We start from the raw sequence: 24,797 nt of genomic DNA, 5'->3' as shown, positions 1-24,797 counted from the left end.
TCATCCAGTTTGCGCCGTGTGCTGCTTGTTGTGCACACACATCATCATCGTCGTTGCAGCTGAAACTACATCACATTACCTCCGTTGCAGTCAGCTAACTAACATGGCGTGTTTTCAGTCAGCCGGGGTGTATATTTTCCTCCACTGCGCCTCAGCTGTCATAACGTTACTGGAGGATGCTATGGGCTGAAGCTCCCTCCCAGCATCTCTGGCCTTTTTCTTTTTTTTCCCTTTTCTGGCACGGTCTTAGAAAATCAGGGTGGAGCAGAGTTTATTCGAGCTGCAGCGTCTAATCTGAGTGTTTTCTGTCTCGTTGTGTGGATGTATGATTGAGTGATTCGGGTCAGGACTGTGTGGACCCTCAGTGGGCTTTTTTACGCAGGGATGAATGCAGGTTGTCGGTTGCAGGTTTGTGCACTGCACGACAAACAAATCCCCCCTTCCCCTCCTCAGTAACTTCAATTAAGCCTGTTCCGGATTCGGTTAGTCTGGGTCCTTGGTTTATTTTCTCCAGCCACGCCTCTAAGGAACTGCCTCTCTGTAAATACATCGGAATAATTATGGGATATTGTTGAAATAGCTTGTTTTTGAAAACGATGTGAATATGAAACACTGTGCTCCACTGTCAGGTAAGAGTTTGTGTTTGAGACCTGAATTTACTCAATACAATCATTTTAAGGAGGGGTGTGCAATGACTTGCTACCTAGTTGGTTGAATGTGAGTGTCTCCTCTCAGTTTAGGATGTTTCTGTGCATGGTTTACTACTCTGTTTCAACATGGATGTTGTCTTTGACAAGAGTATCACAGTATGACGAAGTTCTGTAGCTTATTTGATCATATTTCACATGGAGTAGTTTGAAATGTGTGTGGTAGAGCCACTAAGCTAAAATGAGAACAACAGCTCTCTGTTTTTTGTAAAATACAGACATGCTTCATTTCTCCAGTAGTGACTGCAGGAGCCAGCGGATGCAGTCAGCTGGTTTTACTTGAAAGCGTTCTTAGTTAGTCCCTGGGTTTATCAGAGGTTTATTTGAATACATTCATCCCTGCAGCCAGCCTCCACTCAGTGCTTTCAGCAATGGCCACACTGCCATAGCAAGCTGTAGCAGTTGCAAGTGTGTTTTTGTAGATGTTGTTTTTTTTGTTTGTTAAAGTAACGAGAGTAATGAGAGGATTGTTAGAGCTGCTTCCATAAAAGGAGCAAAAATAGTTGTGGCAACGAGACAGCCCCTTCATTATTAAGTCAACAGACAATGAGAGTGAGATGTGTGGCGGTCGGTCTGTGGGACGGCCGTACACATCGCCCTCCTTCCTTGAGCTGGCGGTTGCACAGAGGTTTATCTTCTGGACAGTTTGCCCACCAGCTAGATGACTGGTCGTTACTGACCAGCTGCCAACAGCAGCTGCCGGTCAACCTCCAAATGACCACTCTGACACACTGTTTGGATAAACACTTGTAATTTCTGATTAAAAAAAACAACAAAAAAAAACACTTGATAATGCTGCACTGTTCACAAGCTGCTGAGGCTAAATTTAGCAACAAGTTATTGTGCAGCGGTTGCCAAGTGCTAGCTTTTAGAGAATTGAAAGGTTTGATAGGAGCATGATTCATATACTTGGCAACAATATCTGGTTCTCTGTACATACAGTCTGAATTTAGAGCCATGGTAATTTAAATTACTAACTTGTTTGCATGAAGCTAATGCCCTGGGAGAGATTGACATCATGTCATGTCAAATCTTGTTCGGTGCCAAGTGGGACTTGGTTTTACTGTCCTGCTTCCACATGCTGTCCCTCTGTCATGCTGGCTCTGCTCACTAAGGAGTCTTCCATCGGATAATGATCAGTTTACAAGGTATCAGGTGTCTTGAAAGTCTAAAAAGCATTGGTTGTTCTGAAAAGACATGAGAAGCTACAGTGATAATAGGCTACTTGAGGTCTTATATGTTATATCATACTGTAGTGTTAGGGCTAGGCAACATTATGTGTGAGATGTTTTTGATTTTAGCAACTAAAAATATGCAGTTACGTTGTTCCTGACCTAGTGTAACATATGTGGCCCTCACACTATTTCTATGTTCATAATTTATCTATTTCTTGCTGTTTATTTGGGTCATGTTGCTGCTGCACACTGATACGTGTCAGTGTCAGTCACACGCACACAGCTAGTTGACCACAAGTAATGATCAGATATGGCCACTGGCCCGTAGCCGTGCTCGGCTGGTAGCGATGGCCGTCCAACTTGTACCGTCCATGCCTGTTAGCCTGTTTTGCTGACGGCATGGCCCTGGCACAGCAGCAGTTATCTTCAGTCTAATGCATTAATAATGTCATACTATGACTAACAAGCTTATCATGTTCATAGTTTACTGATAAAACCCCCTTATGTAACTTTCATTTGAATACAAGTTATCTCGGGTATAAAATCACATGAACTTGACTTTGTGAAAACAGCCTGTTAATGAATACATGAAGGTAATGTGATGCATGTCGACAGTGTTCAAGTTAAGCTGTTTCTGATCATAAAATATCTTATTGCTGCAGATTAATTGTTGGAACTGTTCAGTCTGCTGACCTCTATTAAATTTCATTAACGTGTCTTACAAACCTTTAAATGTAATAGTACCTGACCAAAGCCTAGGATGAAGGCCTGGACATTTGATTGGCATTGGAAGTTGTTTGTTTTTCCCATTATGTGATCATGGTCCTAGTTTTTGTACAGATGCAATCCTTCCATCTGTGCATGCTGCTTTTTTTTTTTTTTTGCTGTGCTATTAGAATATCCTTTTATTTTAACATCCACAGATGAAAGCCGTTGTTTTACCAGCAGTGAAACTGACTAAGGTTAGCTGATTGTTACCGGCATGACTGACACACACACCTAACAGGTCGTAATGGCTGCAGATAGAAAGCTGAGTCTGATGTTCACTCTGTTTCATCCTCAGCCAGTGATGAAGCTCTATGGAGGATTTGTGTCAGGGAGCTTTTTATGCAGGACAACCATTCACACAAACTGGATATAATTTACAGAGTATTCAGCCTTTTAGTCCCATTGGTTAGAAGAAGTCTCTATCACAAGTTCTCCCTGTTGAGTTGAGGTTTCTTGTAACTAATGTTTTAAAAGCATTTTCCACCTTCTGATGAACAGGCTCATTACAGAGTTGCATCATTAATGTTTATCCATCCCACGTGTATCAGTAAACTACAAAGGAATACATCTGAAACAGCAATAGTCATTTCCTTGACCTAATTCCAGCACACAAGACTTTGATGTCCCTTCATAAGGACTAGTGCAGCTTTGTCTTTATTCTAAGGGTCAGTTCAACCTGTCAGAATTGCTCTGTGTAGTTTAACAACAGACAGTCAAGTGTGATTGTCATGTAACGTTCCTGGGACACAGGTGATAGCCTATGTAGGATGAAGTCACTCCAGATTCCAGCTGCTTGAGACACTTGGGTTTTGAAAGAGCATGATGACGTAGTGATGCTATCAGAGCGTGAGCTGTCAAACCATGGTATGTGTTGTGACGAGCCGCTGTGACACCGTTCTCCACACTCTTGACCCCTGACGTTAGGTGTTTGTCTTGTCTTCCTCCTGCTCTGGATTCCTGAAGGGTGTGTTTTCTTTGTTCAGACATACAAGTGTTGATTATTCAGAAATGTCATACACATACCATTTGTCATATTTGGCATGTGGAGTACTGTAAAGTTGTTGACTTGTTGCCCAGCTGGCCAGCTTCTGTGTTTTTACATGTACTCTGCAAATTGAGTTTGTTACTAGGTGTAATACCATCTAAAGGACTGTGGTGTTTACTAACATGGTTTTCCTGATTCAGTTAGTTGAAATATGCAGTGTTTTCTTTTTGCTCAACCTAATAAAACACATAGACCGTGGGTGTGGTTCATTACAGTTTAGACTTGATAGAGACAGATGGAGACAGATAACCTGTTGGTACCGGAAATGAAATTGACATCACTACTTCACAGTTCATGAGGAGACACATACCCGTTATTGACCGTCACCCGGTAGAGTTATTGATGCACAATGCTGCAGCCCCTCCCCCTTCACTCAAGACAGGAGCACAAGTAGCCTGGTTTATGTGATGGTGCAAACGTGAAGCCAGGAGTGAGATTGGCAGAGAGGGGAGTCGTCCACATGAATGGATATGGATATATACAGCGATGACAGTGGCAGCAGTACATGACTTTATTTCACACACGATAACATTGGTACAGGTTGGACTGGTGCTGCTCACTTCCACAGCTCACACTAGTTGGGATGTTCAGTGGTCTTCTATTATCAATGACACGGGTATTGAAAGTTGCTGTGTCAAGTTAACGTCCTTCATGAACGATAGGAAGAGGAGAGGAAGCGATTTTGTAACCGGTCTTTCCTCTTCAAACTTGGCACACGCTACTGTACGTCATTGGCACATGTTGGACTCACGGTGCACTTCGGTGTGATCAGGGATTTACATCTTGTAAAGAAGTTTCTCTTTTGCAGTGTTCAGTGGTTCAGCTGGGTGTGTGGTAGGGCTGGGCGATATGGAAAAAAATGTGATCACGATATGTTTTTCCATATTGATCGATCTCGATTCTTATCACGATATGTAGTTTTTGCAGATGCTGCCAGTGTGAGGGACATCCCGAAGCTTGAAGAAACAAGAGATTCACTGAAACTTTATAATAAAGTTTAATAACATAAAAAAATAAATAATATGCCTTCCAATAATGAGCACAACTTTTTTTGTTACGGTCTTCATACAGACAAAGGATTCACATTACACTCCCACATTGTATGAATCTTTCCATTGCTCAAGAGAGCAGCAGGGCCCACAACTGGCAAAAGAAAATAGAGCAGTGCTCTTTTGCTCATAAAGAGTTTTATATGCTTTCAAACAAGTGCAAACAAGTAAGTGACTGGTCACTTTTCAATGTATTTGATTTTGAAAACAACAACTTAAACAACATAAAAAACAATTATTAAATAATCTCAAATATTTGTAGAGGTAGGTTTGTAGAGGCAGCACAAAACCAAACTAAGTAAACATGTGGGTCACACCCTCTGACACATTAAAGTGCTAAACAAAGACAAAAAAAACTAAAAACCAGTAGTAAAAACTAAACCACTATAATACCATTGCACTGGTTCACCTCCCAGAGATTTTTTGAGGTACTGAAAAATGCAAAAATATGCCCTGGCACAAATACTACCTGAAAGATCTGAGCCAAAATTGCACAATATGTAAACATAATAAACCAGTCACAGTTATTCAACATCTTGTGCACTGGTGAACATCATTTACCCCATTACAGGTTTTTTGCCAGAAAGACAAGTCTGTCCACCACATCTGGCTTTAAAGCTGCCCTGTGGCAGGTCACAATATTGCCACTTGTACTGAAAGCACGCTCCGAGGGTGAGCTGGTGGCAGGAATACACAGATACCGCTTTGCCAGGAGGCTCACTCTGGGGTATGTTGTGAAGTGGGTTTTCCACCATGCCAAGGGGTTGGTCTCACTGTCCGCTTCTGGAGCCAACAGGTAACTGTTCAGTTCAGCCTCCACATCCTGCTTCTCTGTTAGAGTAGAGGTAGGAACAGAGTAGGACTTCTTGAAAAAGCTGCCCAGTGTCTTCCTCTGCACTTTGGCTGGTGGAGCTGAAGCTGCAGCATCTGCCTTGCCTCCGCCCAATCTGGGTGTGAGAGTAGACTGCGGTGTGCTCTGACAGTCGCCCAGGATCTGTGCCACTGCTCTGGATTTCACAGCCTCTACCTTCTCACCTTGGATGTAGCGGGTCTTGAACCGAGGATCAACAAGGGACGCCATGTTAAGGAGGTCATCAGTGGCAGCATCATCATATTTTTCATTCAGATATGTGGTGATGGTTGTTTTGATGGCCTTGGTCAGCTCTGTGTCATCATCTCCTGGCTTCAAGACCTCCGTATTGAAGAGCTGTAGGACAGGTTTCACACAAGAGACACTGACATGTGCTTCACCAGAGAGGGCATCAGTGAACTCAACAAGTGGATTCAGGGCCTTGTGTATGGACTCCAAGACCTCAATGTCTTGCCATGAGGGCGCCAGGTGCCTTGTTTTTCGATCAGCAGATAACACCTTAGAAATGGCCTTCTCCTGCTCCAGTACTCGTGCTACCATTGCATGGCGAGAACCCCACCTGGTAGGTGATTCTGTGATCAGCCGGTGCTTAGGTAGGTCGAGCTCCTTTTGTGCAGCTGCTAGTTCTTTTTTCTTCTTCCATGAGAATGAGAAAGCAGCAACCACTTTTTTGCACACACCCATGGCTCTCTCTATTCTCTTGTCTTTCACACTTCGCTCTGTAGATGAAAAAAAGGTAAGTATTATTTAAAAATTAGCTTCTGTCTTAATAATAATAATAAATCATAATATTGTCATGACATCCTTGATATGAAAACCAATTAGACTACACACACTTTCCTCAATTTAAGTTGAGTACAGTTATACAATAATAAACTTTTAATTCTAATACATCTTAGATGCAAAATGTTAGTTATAATAATGAAATCATCACCTATCAGTAGTGATAGCCTGTACATTGGTTTATTGAGGTATGTAGAATGTACACTGTTACTATTAAAGTTGAAATAATTTTGTTTTCAGACACATTCCTATTTTTATTCCTATTTATACACATCAGTAATTGCATTTGACCAGGTGCAATAATTACATAGGCTACTGAGTCCCAGATATACTATACTACTACTAATATACTACATTTTATTCCAACTTTATGGACAACAATGTATAAGAATATGAATCATTACACTGAGCTATACTTGGAGCTGAAAATGAAATGAATTTGGCATAAGTCTTTCCTCTGATATCATCATTAATTTTTTTAAACACATCTATCATCATGAACTTACTAAAGAGCTGAAAATTTAGTGCTGGCATAAGTCTTTTCTTTGATATCATTATGAACTTTTAAATATATATATATATATATACACATCATCATGAACTTACCAATGGCAAGGTGCAGCCGATGACCAAAGCACTGCAGCCGAGACCAGCCTTTGAGAGAAACAGCCTTGACAATGTTTGCACCATTGTCCGTTGTGATGCACACCTGTCGGTCTTCCCTAAGCCCCCAGGATTTGAGTGCATCCTCCAGCCCCTGGCTGATGATTTCCCCAGTATGGTCCTCTGGGAAGTATACTGTCTGTAAGCAGTTGTTGTGTAGAGCCCACTCCTCGTCAATGAAATGAATTGTTAGACTCATATATGGCTCAGATGTACGGCTGGACCAAAGATCAGTGGTAGTGGCAAAGTATTTTACATCCTTCAGATGAATTTCCAGCTTACGACGGCAGTCATCATACAGCTGTGGCAGCGCTGTCTGAGAAAAGTATTTTCTACCAGGGAGCTCGTACCTGGGGTCTAATACTTTGATCAGTTTCCTGAAGCCGTCTTTTTCCACTGTGCTGAGGGGCATCATATCTTTAGCGAGGCAATAAGTAATAGCGCTCGTTATGTTTTTGCTCCGCTTTGATTGTTTTTCATACGGGGCAACGGCTGCAAAGCACGACTGGATGGATTGTTGTTTAGCAGAGCAGCTCCCGCTAGCAATGCTAACGGCAGCAGTAGTGGTCTTGCCTGGCTGTTTGTGTGGTGTCGTCGTGCCAGCTTGAGCCCGCAGAGTCACACTCTCAGTGTAATCACTGGGGTGGTATCGTCTCAGGTGATGGAAAAGATTGGTTGTGTTCCCCGTCCTGGCTGGTACCAACCGCCGGCATATTTTGCAGACCGGCTTCGACTGCTCCTGGTCGCTTTTGCCATATCCAAACCACGTCCACACAACTGACGTCGTGTTACCTTTTTTTTCAACAATGTCTTCGGTCTCGGGTGGTGTAGTGATGTCGCTTTCACGTTCTGCATTATTTTCGCTGTCCTCGACTTCAGTTTCGCTCATTTTTTTCTCCTTTTTCCAACTTCTTTCCCTCTCCCTCTCTTTCAGTCTCCCTCTGGTTGCAACTGTAGCCACGCGCTGCTGTGCTCACTCTGCAGGAAGTGGGCGTGTCGTACCTGTGTACGGCAGCCGGCAGACTCTGATACTGTTGTGGTTGCGCTTTCTTTTTCCATGTGATATCGAATAATATGACCCAAGCTTATTATCGAAATCGATCAACATTTTATCGCGATCCCGAATCGAGATCGAATTATCGCCCAGCCCTAGTGTGTGGGTCACCAAAGTGATGGTTTAGCTTGTTTCATGAGTGCACAGTGTGTGTGTGGAAGTGAAGCAGGACAGAGCGCAGGTAGTCAGACCAACTGAGCCAGTGATGGAAAAAATGCTCTCAACTACAATGCTGCACATGTAGAGCTTCCAAACGGCCTTGTTAACAACCAAACACCTGCTTGTGTGTGACCATGAACTGAAACACACTCTAAACATTGTTGCATGCACAGACATGATGGTTGTACTCTGGAGCCCTTATTAATGAAAAGGGTTGGATGCTTTTAAGATAACGTTTTGTGTGCAGAGTTTTAGAAAGAGTCAGTTTTAGCTGTAGTGACTCTGAGCCAAGGCCAGGTTGTTAGGTAGTGTAGCACACCGTTGTCCATCCATACACAGTCAGAAGTCAGGACACATTTGGAAAACTGACAGGTGGTGACATCATGGTCCAGAGGTTGGCTGTCGGCAGCATACGGTTGCTTTCTGTTCTGTTCAGTTGTTCTAGCTAATTCTCATGGCTACAGTGGACCCTTTTCTGTGCAGCACATCTCATGTTGAACACACACCGTCTCCTATACATGTGTCTAATGGACATGTACGCTATGTTGTTTCTCTGCAGAAGGAAACTGGCTCTACTTGTACCTTTTGTGTAGCGGCCCAGGCAGCGGAGGTTTAGTCAGGCTGGTCCCAGTAGACTAAGGCCCAATCCCATTTCACCCCTTGGCCCTACCATTTACCCCTACCCCTCCGTTTTGCGCGTTCACGTGTAGGGGTAGGGGTGTCCCAATCCCCGTTAGGACAGAGGGGTAGGGGGAAGTGGTAGGGCTACATACCCCTCCAAACGGAGATTTTTCAGAGGCACACTCCAAACGGAGGGGTATGAAAATTTCCCAGAATGCATCTTGCGGCAGCCGGCAGCGGTGGCTGTAAAACGAAAAGCTGTTTTATTTCTCACTGTAGCGCGGTTATTACGTCACTTTATTAAGTTTTAATATTTTTTCTTGCGAGAAAGTAACCATTTAGGTCCCAAATGTGCGGTTAGTTTATCCAAATGACGGCGGGTTAGAAGTTTGCTCCGACGATTTTTCGGAGAAGTGAAGCTCCAGGAGGAGCGGCTCCTCACAGAGACAGCAGCCGGTCTGCAGCGCTGCTCCACCGGCCAAATTACGTCCTCGTCCCGGTCCCGCCGGGAGAGAAGGCGGTCGTTAATTAACTTATCCGCGGGTTTTTAGAGGTTTACCACCAGCATGTTAAATTCTTTTCAGCATTTAAATGTTGGTCTCATTGATGAAATCTGACAATTGTGGCAGTAGCATTAGTTTATTTGGATGAAAAGTTATGCTTCATGTAGGCTACCAGTCAGAGGAGCAGGCAGCGCTGCCTCTGGGCTCTGTGTACAGAAATCACCACATTTACAACAGTAAATAAATGTTTTACAATTAACTGATCAGCCTGCATTAAGTTGTATCTTATTTTATTAAGTTATATGGAACACGCTATTTGATTTCTGGCAAAAGCTCGCCGCATCAGCTTACGTAAAAGCCAGTGAGACTACGTGATGACGTATGTGATTGTTGAAGGGGTGTCCCAATTCGGAGGGGTTGACTTTCTACCCCTACCCCTTGTAGCTCCGTTTCAAGGGGCGAGGGGCAAGGGGTAGGGGAAGGGGTAGGGGTAAAAAAGAGAAATGGGATTGGGCCTAAGAGGCTTATTGTAGCTCATAGTTAGTGTTTCTAGTGCCTGTTTTGGTAAAGTGCTAGTCAAGATTGTGATATTGTGTCAAAACAGACTTCATTGTTCATCATTGTTTGCCATATTGCACATGTATCATCCCTCACGCCTCGGACTTTGAGCAATATATATTTATTTTCACACTAACACCAATATATTTTTTCTAGATGACGTATCTAATTTTATTATACCACCAACCATGACGTCTGACCGTGGCAGACAGGGTGTCATGAGGAGGTATCACCATGAGATGAAATGAGGGAATGAGGGAATTTGACAGAAGCTCAGCCGTTGCTCCAGCCCGCCTGCCCATGTCCTGTTTTTTTCTTTTCTGTTGGCGACCTGGGAGAAGTACGTTGCTCCCAGAATGTGGGTCAACTCTTGTCATGTGCGCGGAGAGGAGGGTTTGCTTCAAAAAGCAGACCACAGCTCTCACACAAGACCGGTGACAGGAAAGACAGGTTGTGGACATAGATCAGAGGACTGGTGCTGAAAAGCAAATGAGAGAGAGTACGTTATGGAAAGTAGGTGGTTTTTTTAATATTAGAGAGATGGGTTTATGCTGTTTATTTGCTTGATGCAGCGTGCTGTTGAAACTTCATTCTCCTTCTGGTAGAACATACAGTACATGTATTTTTTTTCCCTTTGCTTCTATTTTTTTCACCATTTCTGACAGATAGTTCAGCCATTTTGTCTGTGTGTAAACAGGTGCAGACATGCAGCACTCCTGGCCTATAAACATTTTCATCCCCACCCATTCTTCATGTTATCTGTCATGCATACCTAATGCTGACTTTCTCCCTCTCTCTCTCCTTTTCAGATGCAGTGTAGACTTGGCTGGTGACTGGTTTGCAGGCTCTCCACTTCACTCGTCCCCGGAGTCAGCTGGTCGGGGAGCAGATTCCTGCACTCCCCCTCTTCCCAGTCCGAGTCTTTGTGTAGACAGAACCAACCGCCCGTCATTGGAGTACACGGCACGTCCTCGTCCGCGTTGCCTGGATCTGCACAGCTCACCTCCTGACTGAGGAGAGCGCAGCAGCTGCACAAGATTCACCTTCGACCACCTGATCCCTCCCGGCCCCACCCACACGTCGCCATGGTGCTGTCACAACGGCAACGAGATGAGCTGTAAGTTACCTGCACACCTTTCACAACACGTGGTCACAGGGTCGCACAAATGATGTGATGAGATGATGAGAAACTAAGAGAGTAAGAGTATTTAGATGTTTCGGTGTAGTCGGGTTGTTTCTGGGCGTGAGTCGATGTCTTTTCCCCAGCCAATGACAGATCACAGGTGAAGTTGTGTGTGTGTGTGTGTGTGTGGCGCTGTGGCCCTGTATAAAAACTACCACCAAGACAGTAACGAGTGGGAGGGCTGCCTGCACGGCTTCCACCATTTCTCTCCGGTCGCTGTCTTGATGGTAGCAGCAAATATTCAAAGGAGAACTTTGAAGGGCGAAGTGGAGAAGGGTTCAGTGTGAACAGCAGCTGATCAGGGGTCAGTCCTGACCACTGCTGGCAGGGGCAGCTGAGCCCTCCACTACCAAACCTCATCACAGTCTGTGATTTCCTTTTTAAGTGACGGCTTTTTTTCAGTCGCTGATTGAAAAGGATGGCCTCACGGTACCACTCCTCCTGTGTGTGTATTTTTATTTTTTTATTTAGTTTATTAAGGGACAGTGTGCAATGACATTAAAGCAGAAGTAAGTGATATATTTGTGTTAATATAAGTCTTAAATAGTTATATCTTCCGACAGCAATCACTTACATAGAGTGTTTGGACCGAAACACGGGTCTGTCAGTCCCTCTGCTCTGCTCTGAGCCGAGGAGAAAACATCTCTCGTATCCTACAGTTTTTATCCAATGAGGAGAGAGAACGGCATGCAGGGCTGTGTGTGCAGCCAAGGAACGCCGTGAATGTGGTGACGTAGGGACAAGGGCGGTTATGGTGCGTTCAAGGAAACTCGTAACTCGTGTTTTTCCGACCTGTGAAGTCGTACCAGTTCGATCTGGTACAAGTTCACGGGTCGGAAGTTACGAGTGGCCGTTATAGTGACTTTCACAGGTAAAACAGGTCGGAAAAACACGAGTGGGTTGCCTGAAACGCTACAAAGTCGTAAGTTGTGACTTGAAGCTGTAATTTACGGTTTCAAAAGCCTACCTGGAACGCAGCATTAGCCAAAACGACCGGATCGCTTACTTCTGCTTTAATCATTTGCCGAAAATGAAGAGATGGTTGCACCAGATTACGCTCCTAGCTAATTTCCATCTGCAGTCCCAACATATAACATAAAAATAGCAGTGCACAATATGCAAAAGAACAAAAAACATTGCAATTTCAGAAGGAATGGTCATTGTTTTTAAAGCATCTCCTACAGTTTGGGTATTGCTCCTGTTCTTTGCACCTGTTCTGGATAGTTGCATGAATTGTTTAGCCCTACCTGAGAATGACACTCTCTGTGATGTCATGCTTTTTGCTTGGCGTCGTGGCATGTTAGAGTCAAGAGGTGTCCACTGTTCTCCTCACTCTGACTTTCTTGTTGACGTGTAGTGACAGGCCTCGTTACTGTGGCTCTCATCTGTTTGAGAATGTGGGTCAAATGAGCCAGAGGTACTGTTGTGTTGATCTGAACCAGATGTTCCTTAAAGCCCAATGACATGAGCGCCAGTCATAGTACCAGAGAGCTTGGTGATTTATGTATCCATGCCCAAACAAACAAATGATATTTTGTTAATAGTTTGAAAGCCTGAGCATTGCCTCCTGTAAAAATGGTCCTTTTACGAGAGAAGACAACTTCTTTACTTCCAGGCAACAATGTGTATTGAGGGAAGGGAATTGATTCAAACAAGGAAATTGATTATCTATTCCCCTTGGCACCTCTCAAGAAGACTGTGAAAGACTTATCTCCAATGAGGTCTTGTCTCCACCTTCAATATCTACTCCCGAAGACATAGTAGAGGTCTTGTCTCCACCTTCAATACCTACTCCCGAAGACATAGTATTTCCCCCTTTGTTTCCTAACAAGCCAAAAGTAAAGTACATGCAAGGAAACTAACAGGGTTGCAGGATGTTGCACCAGGCTGCATGGACCGGCTCAGTGAAAACCGTCAGTCCACAGGGAAACCCAACATGTCCTGAATCTGCCTACAAAACCAGAGAAAGATCTGCCCGTGTGCTGTGCAGTGTGTTTACATTGATCAAGTGTTGAAAGTGAGAGTGGCTATGATGATTGTGGAAACTGTAATTTGGCTGTGCTGAGTCTGTGGGCTCAGTAATTAATAACCCCTGAGGCGAGAGATAAAAAGATAAGACATCTCAATGTGAGACACAAGGTCATGAGAGTGGGATGAGATGATCTGGTTGAGCTTCTCCTCTTCACTTGTGAAACATGGTCAAACTGCACGTTTTAAAAAGCAGCCAATAGACTGGCAGCGGGATGAAGGACCCCGTCGTCGACTGTCATTGTTGTCACTGTCTTGCGCTGACAAACGCATCAACGCTCACATGACAAGGCTCTTAACATTCCCAACAATGTCTCTGTGTTTTTAGATCAGCTCTGTGGGAGGGGTCTGTTGTTATGGAGAGGTCTATTGGAATGCTAATCTTTCCTGCTATTTGCCATTCAGAAGAAGCTGCCAGGACCCCCCGCACACCCCTCTTTTCTCCTCGGTTGCACAAGTCTCTGCCCCCATAGTTTACAGGAAACTGATGTGGGACCAGTCGAGTCACACTCAGGCATCTGTTGCATTCCTCTCAGTGGGAGCTCTCACCGTGTTAGACAGTTGTAAGGTGTCTGTAAGATCCTTGTTCCTAACCTGCAGCCTCATGTAAGTGAAGCTCAGGAGGAGAACCTTCTGGGAAACTCAGCAGCTGAGAGAGTGATTCCTGGAAGTAGTGAACAGTTCATCAGCAGCTATCAGCACTTACTTTTCATTGAGCCCACCCGCTTCCTTTTCCACAGCATTGTTTACCATCACAGGGCAGATAAATAGATGTTGTTCCCGTAGCAGGTTCTCTTTGCCTCTGCCACGACTTTGAATCTGCAACTGTCAGAAGCAATCGAGTAACAGTAGGAAACTGAATTGTTACTACTCTCTGTGATAGAAACACTCAGATCCTTCACAGAGGCAGACGTGTTGAGTCCTAATCACATGCAGCTTTATAGTCGAAATATTATCAGCCATATAGAACATGTATGAAAAGTCATATGTCTCAGCCATTCTTGTTACAACAGACATTTGCCACTGCGTTGTTGCATAATTTTACTTTTATTTGATATTAACCAGTTTGGTCCCTCATAGTGTCACCACATACATTTGATGGCTAATGATAAAAGATTGAGGATAAAGGAAAAGTCAAACAAACACAGTTGAAAACTTTTTTCCTGGAAAAAAAGTAGTGAAATAGTGGATAATATGAACACTCAGTATTATTATTATTATTATTATTATGATTAAAGCACAAAACAAGAGAAGACAGTTTGTCCTTCCTTGTTTTTGTCTTTCTAGGTCCCTAATGTGGACGAACACATTTTCAAAAGAGACATAATCTTTGTCCCCTAAACTGGGAATTTTGTCAGCAGCACCACAGTCAGATGTTGCGATGGTGCAGCATCTTCACAACAGCTCTATCTTTATGAGCATAGCCAATGAAAAGCGCATTTGTGTTTGTTTCCAGGGTCAGGGGACTCGTCCCCGCTGGCCTGCAGTAAAAATAGATACAGAGCACAAACTATCTGCTCCCCTGGAAGACCTGAGGGCACCCATGTGCAGATGGGCCTTCGCTTTGAACTTTCTTTTTGCTGCACAAAGAAAATCCCTTCGGCCTCCACCATGTCTTAGGCTACAAGCTGGTTCATGTGATTTTTGTCCTTTTTCCATCGTCCCCTGGCTGTGAATGTGATGACATAACAGATTAAATGCCTTGACCTCTGTGTTTAGATCCCTCCTACGTTTTTCTTATTTCCTTCTGTTGCACCTTTTTCCTTTTGCTGAAATATTTTTCTAGGGCTGGGTGATATAAAAAAAAGTATATCAAAGCTATTTGTAATTTATTGATAATTTTCTATGTATTTGTGCTGCATTTTATGCTTAATTGCCTACTTTAAATAAAGACCACAAGAAAAAAAACATTATTTTAACTTCAACTCTTCATTCTGTCTTATATACCTCTGTTAACTGTTGACATTATAAATCAACTCAAGTCAACAAAGTAAATAGATATTTCCTTTGGTCCTTTATGAACCAGCAACAACAGATCAGTGGAGCTAAGTAATAACTAACTAATTCACCAGCCAACAATGACTCATTACATTTGCCTTTGTGAATTAACTGACACATGCTGGTCCAATGAGGACCTCATTGGCCGTGTGCTCGGCTTCATGGTCCTGTCCAATGAGCGTGTGGTGCTGCAGAGATGGTCATTCTTCTGGAGGTTTCTCCATCCCCACGCAGGGTCTCTGGTGCTCAGCCAGGGTGACCATCAGGTTGTAGGTCACCTCTCTAATTAAGGCCCCTCTTCCCCGATGGCTTGGTTTGGCCAGATGGCCGGTTCCTACATAGCAGATATGTGCTTTGAAACAATCTTGTCTGAGCCGTGCAGAATTCTTTTGATTTTATTTATTATTAATTGCCCCCCCCGCCCCCCTATCCAGGAATTTGGTGCTGGCACACACAGGCATGTGCATGTCATGTTCCTGAGTCTGTACATGGCTAGGTGCCTCTGCAGGGCGGATGGATGGACTGGCATGGCAGCAGGTCTGTGTCCTGGACCAGACATGTTCTGATACCAACAGCAACTTAACTTAATAAATCAAGAAATAATTCCTTTGAAAAACTTTACGTGCAGCCACAATATTGTAAAATAAAAAAGGCATTTTTTTAAATAGACTGTATAAAAAAGTAGTACAACAGTACATTAACTTAAAATATCTAGAAATGAATGAATATTTTAATAAGTGCGACCACAGGTTAAATGATTCCTTAGAAAAAAGCATTTAACAATAGTGGAACACTAAACTCAGCAGAGATCGTCACCACAGCCTTGATAACATTATTAAGACCAGATACATTTCTAGGGATTTGTGACTCAGGAGAAATAATTAGATTGATAATAAATGTTTGTGTCTAGTTCCTCATCGGTGCCTGTCGGTCGGTCGGTCCCTGTTATCCTTTGTTTATCCAAGCTTGAGTTCTACACAAGCTCGTGGGTTTTAAGAAAGTCCACTTGACTGGTTAAAGCTCTGGCCTAAGCTCAATCAACAGAGCACCACCATCACCACGTGACACAAAGCATGTGTGTGCTACACACCCACTAGAAGGACAGTGTGTGATTATTTTGGATTTTTGTGTGTAGCCCAGACAGCTGTTTTTTAAAAAAATATCTTTACTACAACCCCGACCCTTTCCTCCTGCATGCTCATATCGGCTCATTGTTCATAGTGTGTGTTCAGTAAGAAGATCAGGAAGGGGCTTTGGTCTCCATAAGATCATAATGTGTTGGAGGTTCCCCCCTTTGAAGTGTTCTCTGGGCTGAAGGGTTGATCCACACTGCAGTGCTCTTGACTTATATAAAGGCAGACTGCCCCCCCCCCCCCCCCCACACACACACATCGTACCTGCCTCACATTGGAAGTAAGTGTGTTATGGTAATCTGTCTTAAAAGAGGCTTTGTGGTGAATGAAAGCTGGAAAGCTTTTCAAGATAAACCAAATGTTCTCTCAGATGATGTGGTTGTGTTGATTGTCTGGTTGATCTGGGTGCTGATACCTTCAGGTGACTTGTCTCATTAACCAGGGCCTGCGGCTCCTGCTCATCAATAAGGCAACAGTATTCAGGGTTTCCGCTACATGTAATTGATCGTGGCGCACCGCCACGGCAAAATAAAAGCCGCCACACCTTCAGAATGATGTTTTTTTTTTTTTTTTTTTTTTTTTTTTTAAAACAATGTTAAGCAGGGTTTCCACAACCAGTTACCATTAGGTAGCTACTTTGCAGCCCTTTCCACAACTTTCGACTCATGCTTTTCAATCACAGCTGAGTTCTTTATTTCCTCCTCATTAAAAACGAAACTTATCAGCGAGCGCATCCAGTGTTATACCATTAATTAACGACTCTGTGGCGGCCGGGGGACAAGCGCTTCGCACCTCAGCTCTGTGTGTGTTCATCTGTCGCGCTATGTTTCGATTATTAAATAGGCTACAAACGTACACACATTGGCCTCACGTGTTTGTCATTCGCGGTGTTTTATTTTGAAAATTGACCGGATTCTCTCGTGTTTCTTTGTGTGACTTCCTGCCAAGATTGACACGGTGGCTCGCGGCTCGTGCACAAAATAGACCAAACGCCGAAATGATCGCTGCATGCCGCGGAGGATTGGACGCCGAAATGCTCCCGCATCTCCGCGCAGCCCCCCCCCCCCCCCCCCCCCCCCGGTCGGACAATCTGGTCCCGCGCGCGTGCAATCCCCCCCCCCCCCCGTTGATCAGACCACCCTCGCCGCCACTCTTTAAAAAAATCCTGGAGGAAACACTGGTATTGGTAGATTGGCTACAGTTTTCACAGAGATCCAGCTGTAGCTGGCCGATTATGCAATCCTGTCATATGATTTTAGTGGAATGTCTTTGGTAACAAGTTGAGATGTTATCGGCTGTTCAGTACAAGAGCGAGGAATAAGCTTAACTTTTTGAGGCCTCCACCGGCCCACCACTTCACTGAATCTGCCTTATTCCTCCATCTTTCACACAGTCAGCCTTTGAGCAGACATAGTGGTTTGGTTCAAGTAAGACTAAGACCTTGTCCCATGTTACCCACTTCTACTCGATTTTGACCCTCATACTCGGTTTTGCTTGTTCTGGTGTAGGGGTAGGGTGTCCCGATTCTTTTAAGAGTGAGTGGAAGTGCTTTTCAACCCTTAAAACTACCCCTTAAATCGGAGGAAAGTCGGAGGCAGACTCCGAACATAGTGCAAGATGAAATTACCTTCGATACTTAACAATATCTTAACAATATCTCCTACATCGTCACTACGCGTCACATCGGAGACCATGTCGGATACGCTAAGTGGTCTCTATTTCTAACACTTCTCACTTCATCACAGAGAAATTGGATTGGGCCTTGGTGTCAAGTTTGTTTGCAAGATAAAGCCTTTGTTTCAGGCTCTTTGGTGTTTCTCCTACTGTTAACTACGGGTGGGGATCACCAGAGGCCCTGTCATACCATATTATCATGGTACAATATTATTGCCACATACGTAAATGCGATATATTATGGTTTATCAGCTTTTTTCATTTGAAAAATGATGTCACCAAATGAAAAAATCTGTTTTGTCTAATGAGATAAACATCTTAGTCTGTTCAGGTACTTGGTGTCTGTATATTGATACAGTATTACCATCCAACCCAACCCAACCAACTGTTAATGTGTAGATTAATCAGTTCCTTTGTTTGATTGAGTAGAAGCGCTGATATCTTAAGGTTCTTTAACTTATCAAGCTTTAGAAGATTCTGTCCTCTGTGATTTAACCTATAGCTTTAATTCATATCGGTTCTGAGAAACATCTCCTGCCTCCTTTAGGGAGAATTGAAAGAGAATTGAAGAGTGACAAGAGAAGAGCTCTGGACAATATCTGGCTAAACTGAATGAGAGTTAATTCTGTTACAGTTCTGAAAAGACACCACACACTGTGCAAGGTCAGCAAAACTGGGGTTGAAAGTAAGGTGAAATCAGATGTTTCTGTGTCATTTTTCCAGCAGTATAGCTGTGAGTGTGTGTATCTAGAGACAGTGGTCACCTCGCCACACAGCACTGGCCCGTTGTCCTCTGATGTTTGCAGTGTCTGTGCTGATGGACAGATTTATCACACTGGGCAGCGTCCTAACCAGCCAAGCAAAACTCCTACTTCTCTCCCATTTAATCAGAGCATTTAGAGTCTGTAGTTCATCAGTGTCACGCGTGGTTATGTTCTTTGTCTAGCGTATCTTCAGTTGGAAGTATCATCATCTGTGCTTTAAGAAAAAGCTGATGGCTGATTCATTTATACTCTCACCCAAACTATCTTGACTGGCACAAGAAGCATTTGTTTTTTTGGTTAATAAATCTGATGCTGTTTTTATCACTTAGACACTATGTAGTTTGTCTGTCAATAGATGGAGGCCATGTTAGTCAGTGTTGCTCATCTCCACAGCGATGTGAAAGCCTGTGACCATGAAGGAAGAACAGGGAGGAAGTGATGCTACAGGCAGACTGTCTGACTCACCTCCTCTCAGAGGGGTGAGCTCATGCATCTCCCCCTCGTCTCATCCACGTCTCTCTCTCTCTCACTCCATTAAGCCTTTATAGTACATTAGAGAGCTCTGACCAACCACATCCACGTCTGAAGTCATGTGGGGCTTAAATAGGCGTAGTTACTTGTAAAACGTTATTGTAACATGATCAGTAATGACAGCAAGATATACAGTGGGTACGGAAAGTATTCAGACCCCTTTAAATTTTTCACTCTTTGTTTCATTGCAGCCATTTGCTAAAATCAAAAAAGTTCATTTCATTTCTCATTAATGTACACTCAGCACCCCATCTTGACAGAAAAAAACAGAAATGTAGAAATTTTTGCAAATTTATTAAAAAAGAAAAACTGAAATATCACATGGTCATAAGTATTCAGACCCTTTGCTGTGACACTCATATTTAACTCGCATGCTGTCCATTTCTTCTGATCCTCCTTGAGATGGTTCTACACCTTCATTGGAGTCCAGCTGTGTTTAATTAAACTGATTGGACTTGATTAGGAAAGGCATACACCTGTCTATATAAGACCTTACAGCTCACAGTGCATGTCAGAGCAAATGAGAATCATGAGGTCGAAGGAACTGCCCAAGGAGCTCAGAGACAGAATTGTGGAAAGGCACAGATCTGGCCAAGGTTACAAAATAATTTCTGCAGCACTCAAGGTTCCTAAGAGCACAGTGGCCTCCATAATCCTTAAATGGAAGAAGTTTGGGACGACCAGAACTCTTCCCAGACCTGGCCGTCCAGCCAAACTGAGCAATCGTGGGAGAAGAGCCTTGGTGAGAGAGGTAAAGAAGAACCCAAAGATCACTGTGGCTGAGCTCCAGAGATGCAGTGGGGAGATGGGAGAAAGTTCCACAAAGTCAACTATCACTGCAGCCCTCCACCAGTCGGGGCTTTATGGCAGAGTGGCCCGACGGAAGCCTCTCCTCAGTGCAAGACATATGAAAGCCCGCATAGAGTTTGCCAAAAAACACATGAAGGACTCCCAGACTATGAGAAATAGGATTCTCTGGTCTGATGAGACCAAGATTGAACTTTTTGGCATTAATTCTAAGCGGTATGTGTGGAGAAAACCAGGCACTGCTCATCACCTGCCCAATACTATCCCAACAGTGAAACATGGTGGTGGCAGCATCATGCTATGGGGGTGTTTTTCAGCTGCAGGGACAGGACAACTGGTTGCAATTGAAGGAAAGATGAATGCGGCCAAGTACAGAGATATCCTGGAAGAAAACCTCTTCCAGAGTGCTCGGGACCTCAGACTGGGCCGAAGGTTCACCTTCCAACAAGACAATGACCCTAAGCACACAGCTAAAATAACAAAGGAGTGGCTTCGGAACAACTCTGTGACCACTCTTGAATGGCCCAGCCAGAGCCCTGACCTAAACCCAATTGAGCATCTCTGGAGAGACCTGAAAATGGCTGTCCACCAGCGTTCACCATCCAACCTGACGGAACTGGAGAGGATCTGCAAGGAAGAATGGCAGAGAATCCCCAAATCCAGGTGTGAAAAACTTGTTGCATCATTCCCAAGAAGACTCATGGCTGTACTAGCTCAAAAGGGTGCTTCTACTCAATACTGAGCAAAGGGTCTGAATACTTATGACCATGTGATATTTCAGTTTTTCTTTTTTAATAAATTTGCAAAAATTTCTACATTTCTGTTTTTTTCTGTCAAGATGGGGTGCTGAGTGTACATTAATGAGAAATAAAATGAACTTTTTTGATTTTAGCAAATGGCTGCAACGAAACAAAGAGTGAAAAATTTAAAGGGGTCTGAATACTTTCCGTACCCACTGTATGATCTCATACAAGCAGCTTTTCCTGTCTTCCGTCTGTCCTCTCTGTCCACATAAACGACGCCCTTTCTCACTATCCTCCCCGACACGTCATCTAGTTGTAGGTTGCTAATAACCATGGAAACGCAGTGGTTGGTTCTCCTTCTGTCAACAGTACGACACATCTCCCACTCGGTCCTTTCTTCCCTCCTCCACACGGTCCTTAGGGAGCCCACACATCCAGGTGAAGCTGGGATCAGGGCTTGTGTTGTGTGTGTTATCTCCTGTCAGCGCTGAGGCTCAGTGACCGATATTCACCTTCTGCTGAGCTACTACACTTCTGTGAGCTTATTGAAAGTGTTTTGTTTTTCAGGGTGCAACCAGCCATTGTTTTTGATGAAGCTTCAGATTGTTTTCTTGGTTCATTTTCTTTTATCGTTAAGTCTATAAAATGCCCCCAAAATATTGAAACATGGTCATCACAATTTAGCACAGCCGAAGATGGTGTGTTAAAATGCCATTTTTTCTTCAACCAACAGTTCAAATCCCCACAGGTATTAAGTAGTCACATATGGTAAAGAAAGGCATTAACTCCTTATTTGACCATCTAGAACCAGCAGGTGTTTCATCGTTTTAGCCATTTTTTAATCTGAAATATCAGTATATTTTTTAAATTATTGATTGATTTTTTATTGTAATACTGTATAATGCATCATAATATCTGGCTCTGCACAGAGTTGTTGTTTGTTTGGGGGGGGGTCTTGTTTAAAGGGATAGTTCAACATTTTGGCAAATGCGCCAATTGCTATAATCCCTAAAGTCATAGCAGTAGGTTTGTTACCTTTAATTGTCAGTGCAAGCTATTTTTAGATCGGTGGGGCAGAGCTGCTCAGAGCTACGCTATGGAGGCTCATGGGATTTCTTGGTTTCCCTCAAAGCTCATCAAATACAATCCAACAACTCCGAAACGCTCTCGTGGACAAGTTGTGACCTGCACATTCACCACGGATAATAACGGAACGATACTTTTATAGGGCCGCCCCCGACCAAAGATTTTCTTGGTCGACCAATAGTCGTCATTTACTGCGATTAGTCGACTAACGTTATTATTTCATAGCGTGGTGAATGTGCAGGTCGCTCGCATCTCTGCCCGGCCGATCTAAAAACAGCTTGTAACGAACCTACTCCTAAAGACTATAGGGATTATGGTAATGGGCGAATTTACCAAAATGTTGAAATATGCCTTTAACATTATGCAATAGCACTTAACCCCCCCCCACCAAGGCGCTACATATTAAACTGCTCCACCATGTGGTTTATATATGCAGCATAGAAGGTTGATTATAAACCTGGCCTACATCAAAGTGACCTTTGTTACAAAAGCGGCCGGTGAGGAGCTGTTAGATCCACTCTGTGGGCGGAGAACAAACATCCTTTCTTAAAAATAAATGGAGATAATGTGGGTCATGCAGATTAGCATGATTCTTTGCCTCTAAACGTTGCTGTCCCCATGAGACCAGACATGAGGACATCTTCATTTCTGGCCATCGGTGCTATTTTGGAGGACAGGTTGTCTTCTGACCAGGGATGTCACGATCATACATTTTCTTGGTACGATTATTGTCAAAGAAATAATCACGGTATTACGGTTATCACGATTATTATGCATTAATTCATTTCACAACACTATAAATGTGTAAAATCAAAGATAGTCAAAATATAATTACATTACTCATTGTTTACACAAAATATTTCAAGTATCTATTAATATATGACCAATTATTAACCCCCCAGGGGAAGCGTTTGAAATATTCATTCAGGTCATAAATTGTCATCAATACCAAATGTTATGTTTATTTAAATCGTTTTTTGTTTTATTTTGTGTGTTTTTTTTAAATACAAATGACACACTAACATTTAAATTTCTACCAATTCAATGTTACGTTAAATAAATGGACCAGTATTGGTGCATTTACCTTTATTTTGGCTGCACATCTGCCTATATGGTTCCGACATAATCTATTTTGGGAAGTGACGGTATTTAGGAACCTTTACGATTAAATAATTGTGGCGTTTAATACCGCGATTTAATTGTGAAATCAAGTAATCGTGACATCCCTGCTTCTGACAGTTTGGTAAAACATGTAGTAGGGTTCGGTGGAAGGAAGCGCACCGGGTCACACACACTCTGCTGACACACCCACAGCACGTTCAGCATCCTTCACCTGCCCGTACATGTAGTCTTTAAGACAAACCAGCAGAGCCGCGTGGGCCTTGAGCCGGCCGGCTGTCAGAGCAGCAGATAACCTCCTGCTCACCTTGAGCTGTAATCAGGCCTGCTACCGTTGTCATGGGGATTCAGGTGGGCAGAGGGAGACGGGGTTTCGGTGCTCAACACTGACCGAGAGGGCACAGGGGGCACAGGCTGGGCCGACAGATTGTAGCCCCCACCCCCTTCACATTGGCACCTCAAAGCATCGCTGCCTGACAGCTTGTCTGGCTCCTCCTGGCATTAACGCTGGAGTTGACTGTGCACAAACACAGGAGGTCTGGAATCAAAAGAAATATTGTATTACCATTAGAAGAAAATTGCATTTTTATCAGACATTCATGAATTCACTGTCTTTGTCTGTGAGTTTTAGGTCATCTCTCTGTATTTCTAAGTAGTTTGTTTTTTCTGCCAAGTCTGGCATTTGATCTGTTTGTTTCAAGTGAAATGAAGAAAAAACATTGTTCACATGATACATTTTATTCTATTCTATTCTATTTTTTATTTTATGTCAATCTAAAACAGTTGTCTTAGCTTGCATGAAGAAACTTGCACAACAAATATGTAGAGCTTTAAGGATGCGTGGGGAGTTCAGTCAGGGTGTCGGTTGAGTCTTGGTGAAACGATGCGAGTCAAGTTAGCGCAGTCTGAATAAAGAGAATAAAGCATTGGTACTAGAACCAGAGTAGGAAGCAGGGAGATCCTGTATTCACTCTAAGAGAATAACAGCCTGAACTATTTAGACTAACTGACTTGAACCTCATGAATAAGTATTGGTAAATTGGGCTGCAGTTGCGAACCAGTGGTGTGAGTGTGAATGGCAGCTGTGTATGTGTCAGTGTGTGGTGGGTTTCCTTAAAGGGACAACGAGGAGTTTTGGAAAAGCGAAGCGTTTTCACACTACATTTATGAGCCTCCGCGCGCACCGTAAAATTATTTTGACCGGCGCAAGACGGACTCATGTTTTCATTCATCAAGAATTAAAGTCAGACGTTCAAAGAGGATCACATACCGTCCTAGTTCCGACCATAAACGGCGATTCAGCTGCGTTATTCTCATGATTCGTTGCGAAACCGAAAGTAAAAAACGCTGGTTGGCTCGACCAGCATCTCCGCCACCACTAATAATAACAAAATAACGATAGAGACAGAACGATATATTTATCGAAAATGGGCCCATTAACAAGTGTGGGTAGCGGAGATTCATCCACATTAACGTGAGACTTTTTTATAACCGAATAGAAACTCCTCGTTGTCCCTTTAAGGCAGTCCTGGAGACAACAACAGGAAGGTTGAAGGTAGCTTCCTGCTCTTGTTTTTACCTCTGCCAGTGTCTCATTCTGTCATCTGTCCTGTCTGATCTTCTCTCCTCACAGCTTTGAAACAGTAGGAGTGTCACATAGTGCTGCTGCTTCTCCCACCGTCTCAGTGTTAAGTGCTTGTGTTTGTGTGAAAGCATGAACCTGAGAAGGACGTGAACAGGGCTAAAATATCAGCAGCCAGAAATATACCGCTGTC

General features: G+C 43.4%; 1 protein-coding gene across 2 annotated transcripts in view; it reads left to right on the top strand.

Annotated features, from left to right (window-relative positions):
- Positions 1 to 24,797, top strand: part of LOC310995689 (lissencephaly-1 homolog) — a 52,861-nt gene that overhangs the window by 974 nt on the left and 27,090 nt on the right. For both annotated transcript variants that reach the window (XM_083984808.1, XM_083984809.1), the window contains exon 2: positions 10,766 to 11,073. In XM_083984808.1, the coding sequence (XP_083840934.1) occupies positions 11,042 to 11,073 (32 nt within the window). In that variant the 5' untranslated portion in view covers positions 10,766 to 11,041. The remainder of the gene's footprint in view (positions 1 to 10,765; positions 11,074 to 24,797) is intronic.

The sequence above is a fragment of the Trachurus trachurus genome (genome assembly GCF_905171665.1).
Source record: "Trachurus trachurus genome assembly, chromosome: 13".
NCBI lineage: Eukaryota > Metazoa > Chordata > Actinopteri > Carangiformes > Carangidae > Trachurus > Trachurus trachurus.
Note: the sequence above shows the minus strand (reverse complement) of the source record. Positions and strands in the feature narration are given on the sequence as shown.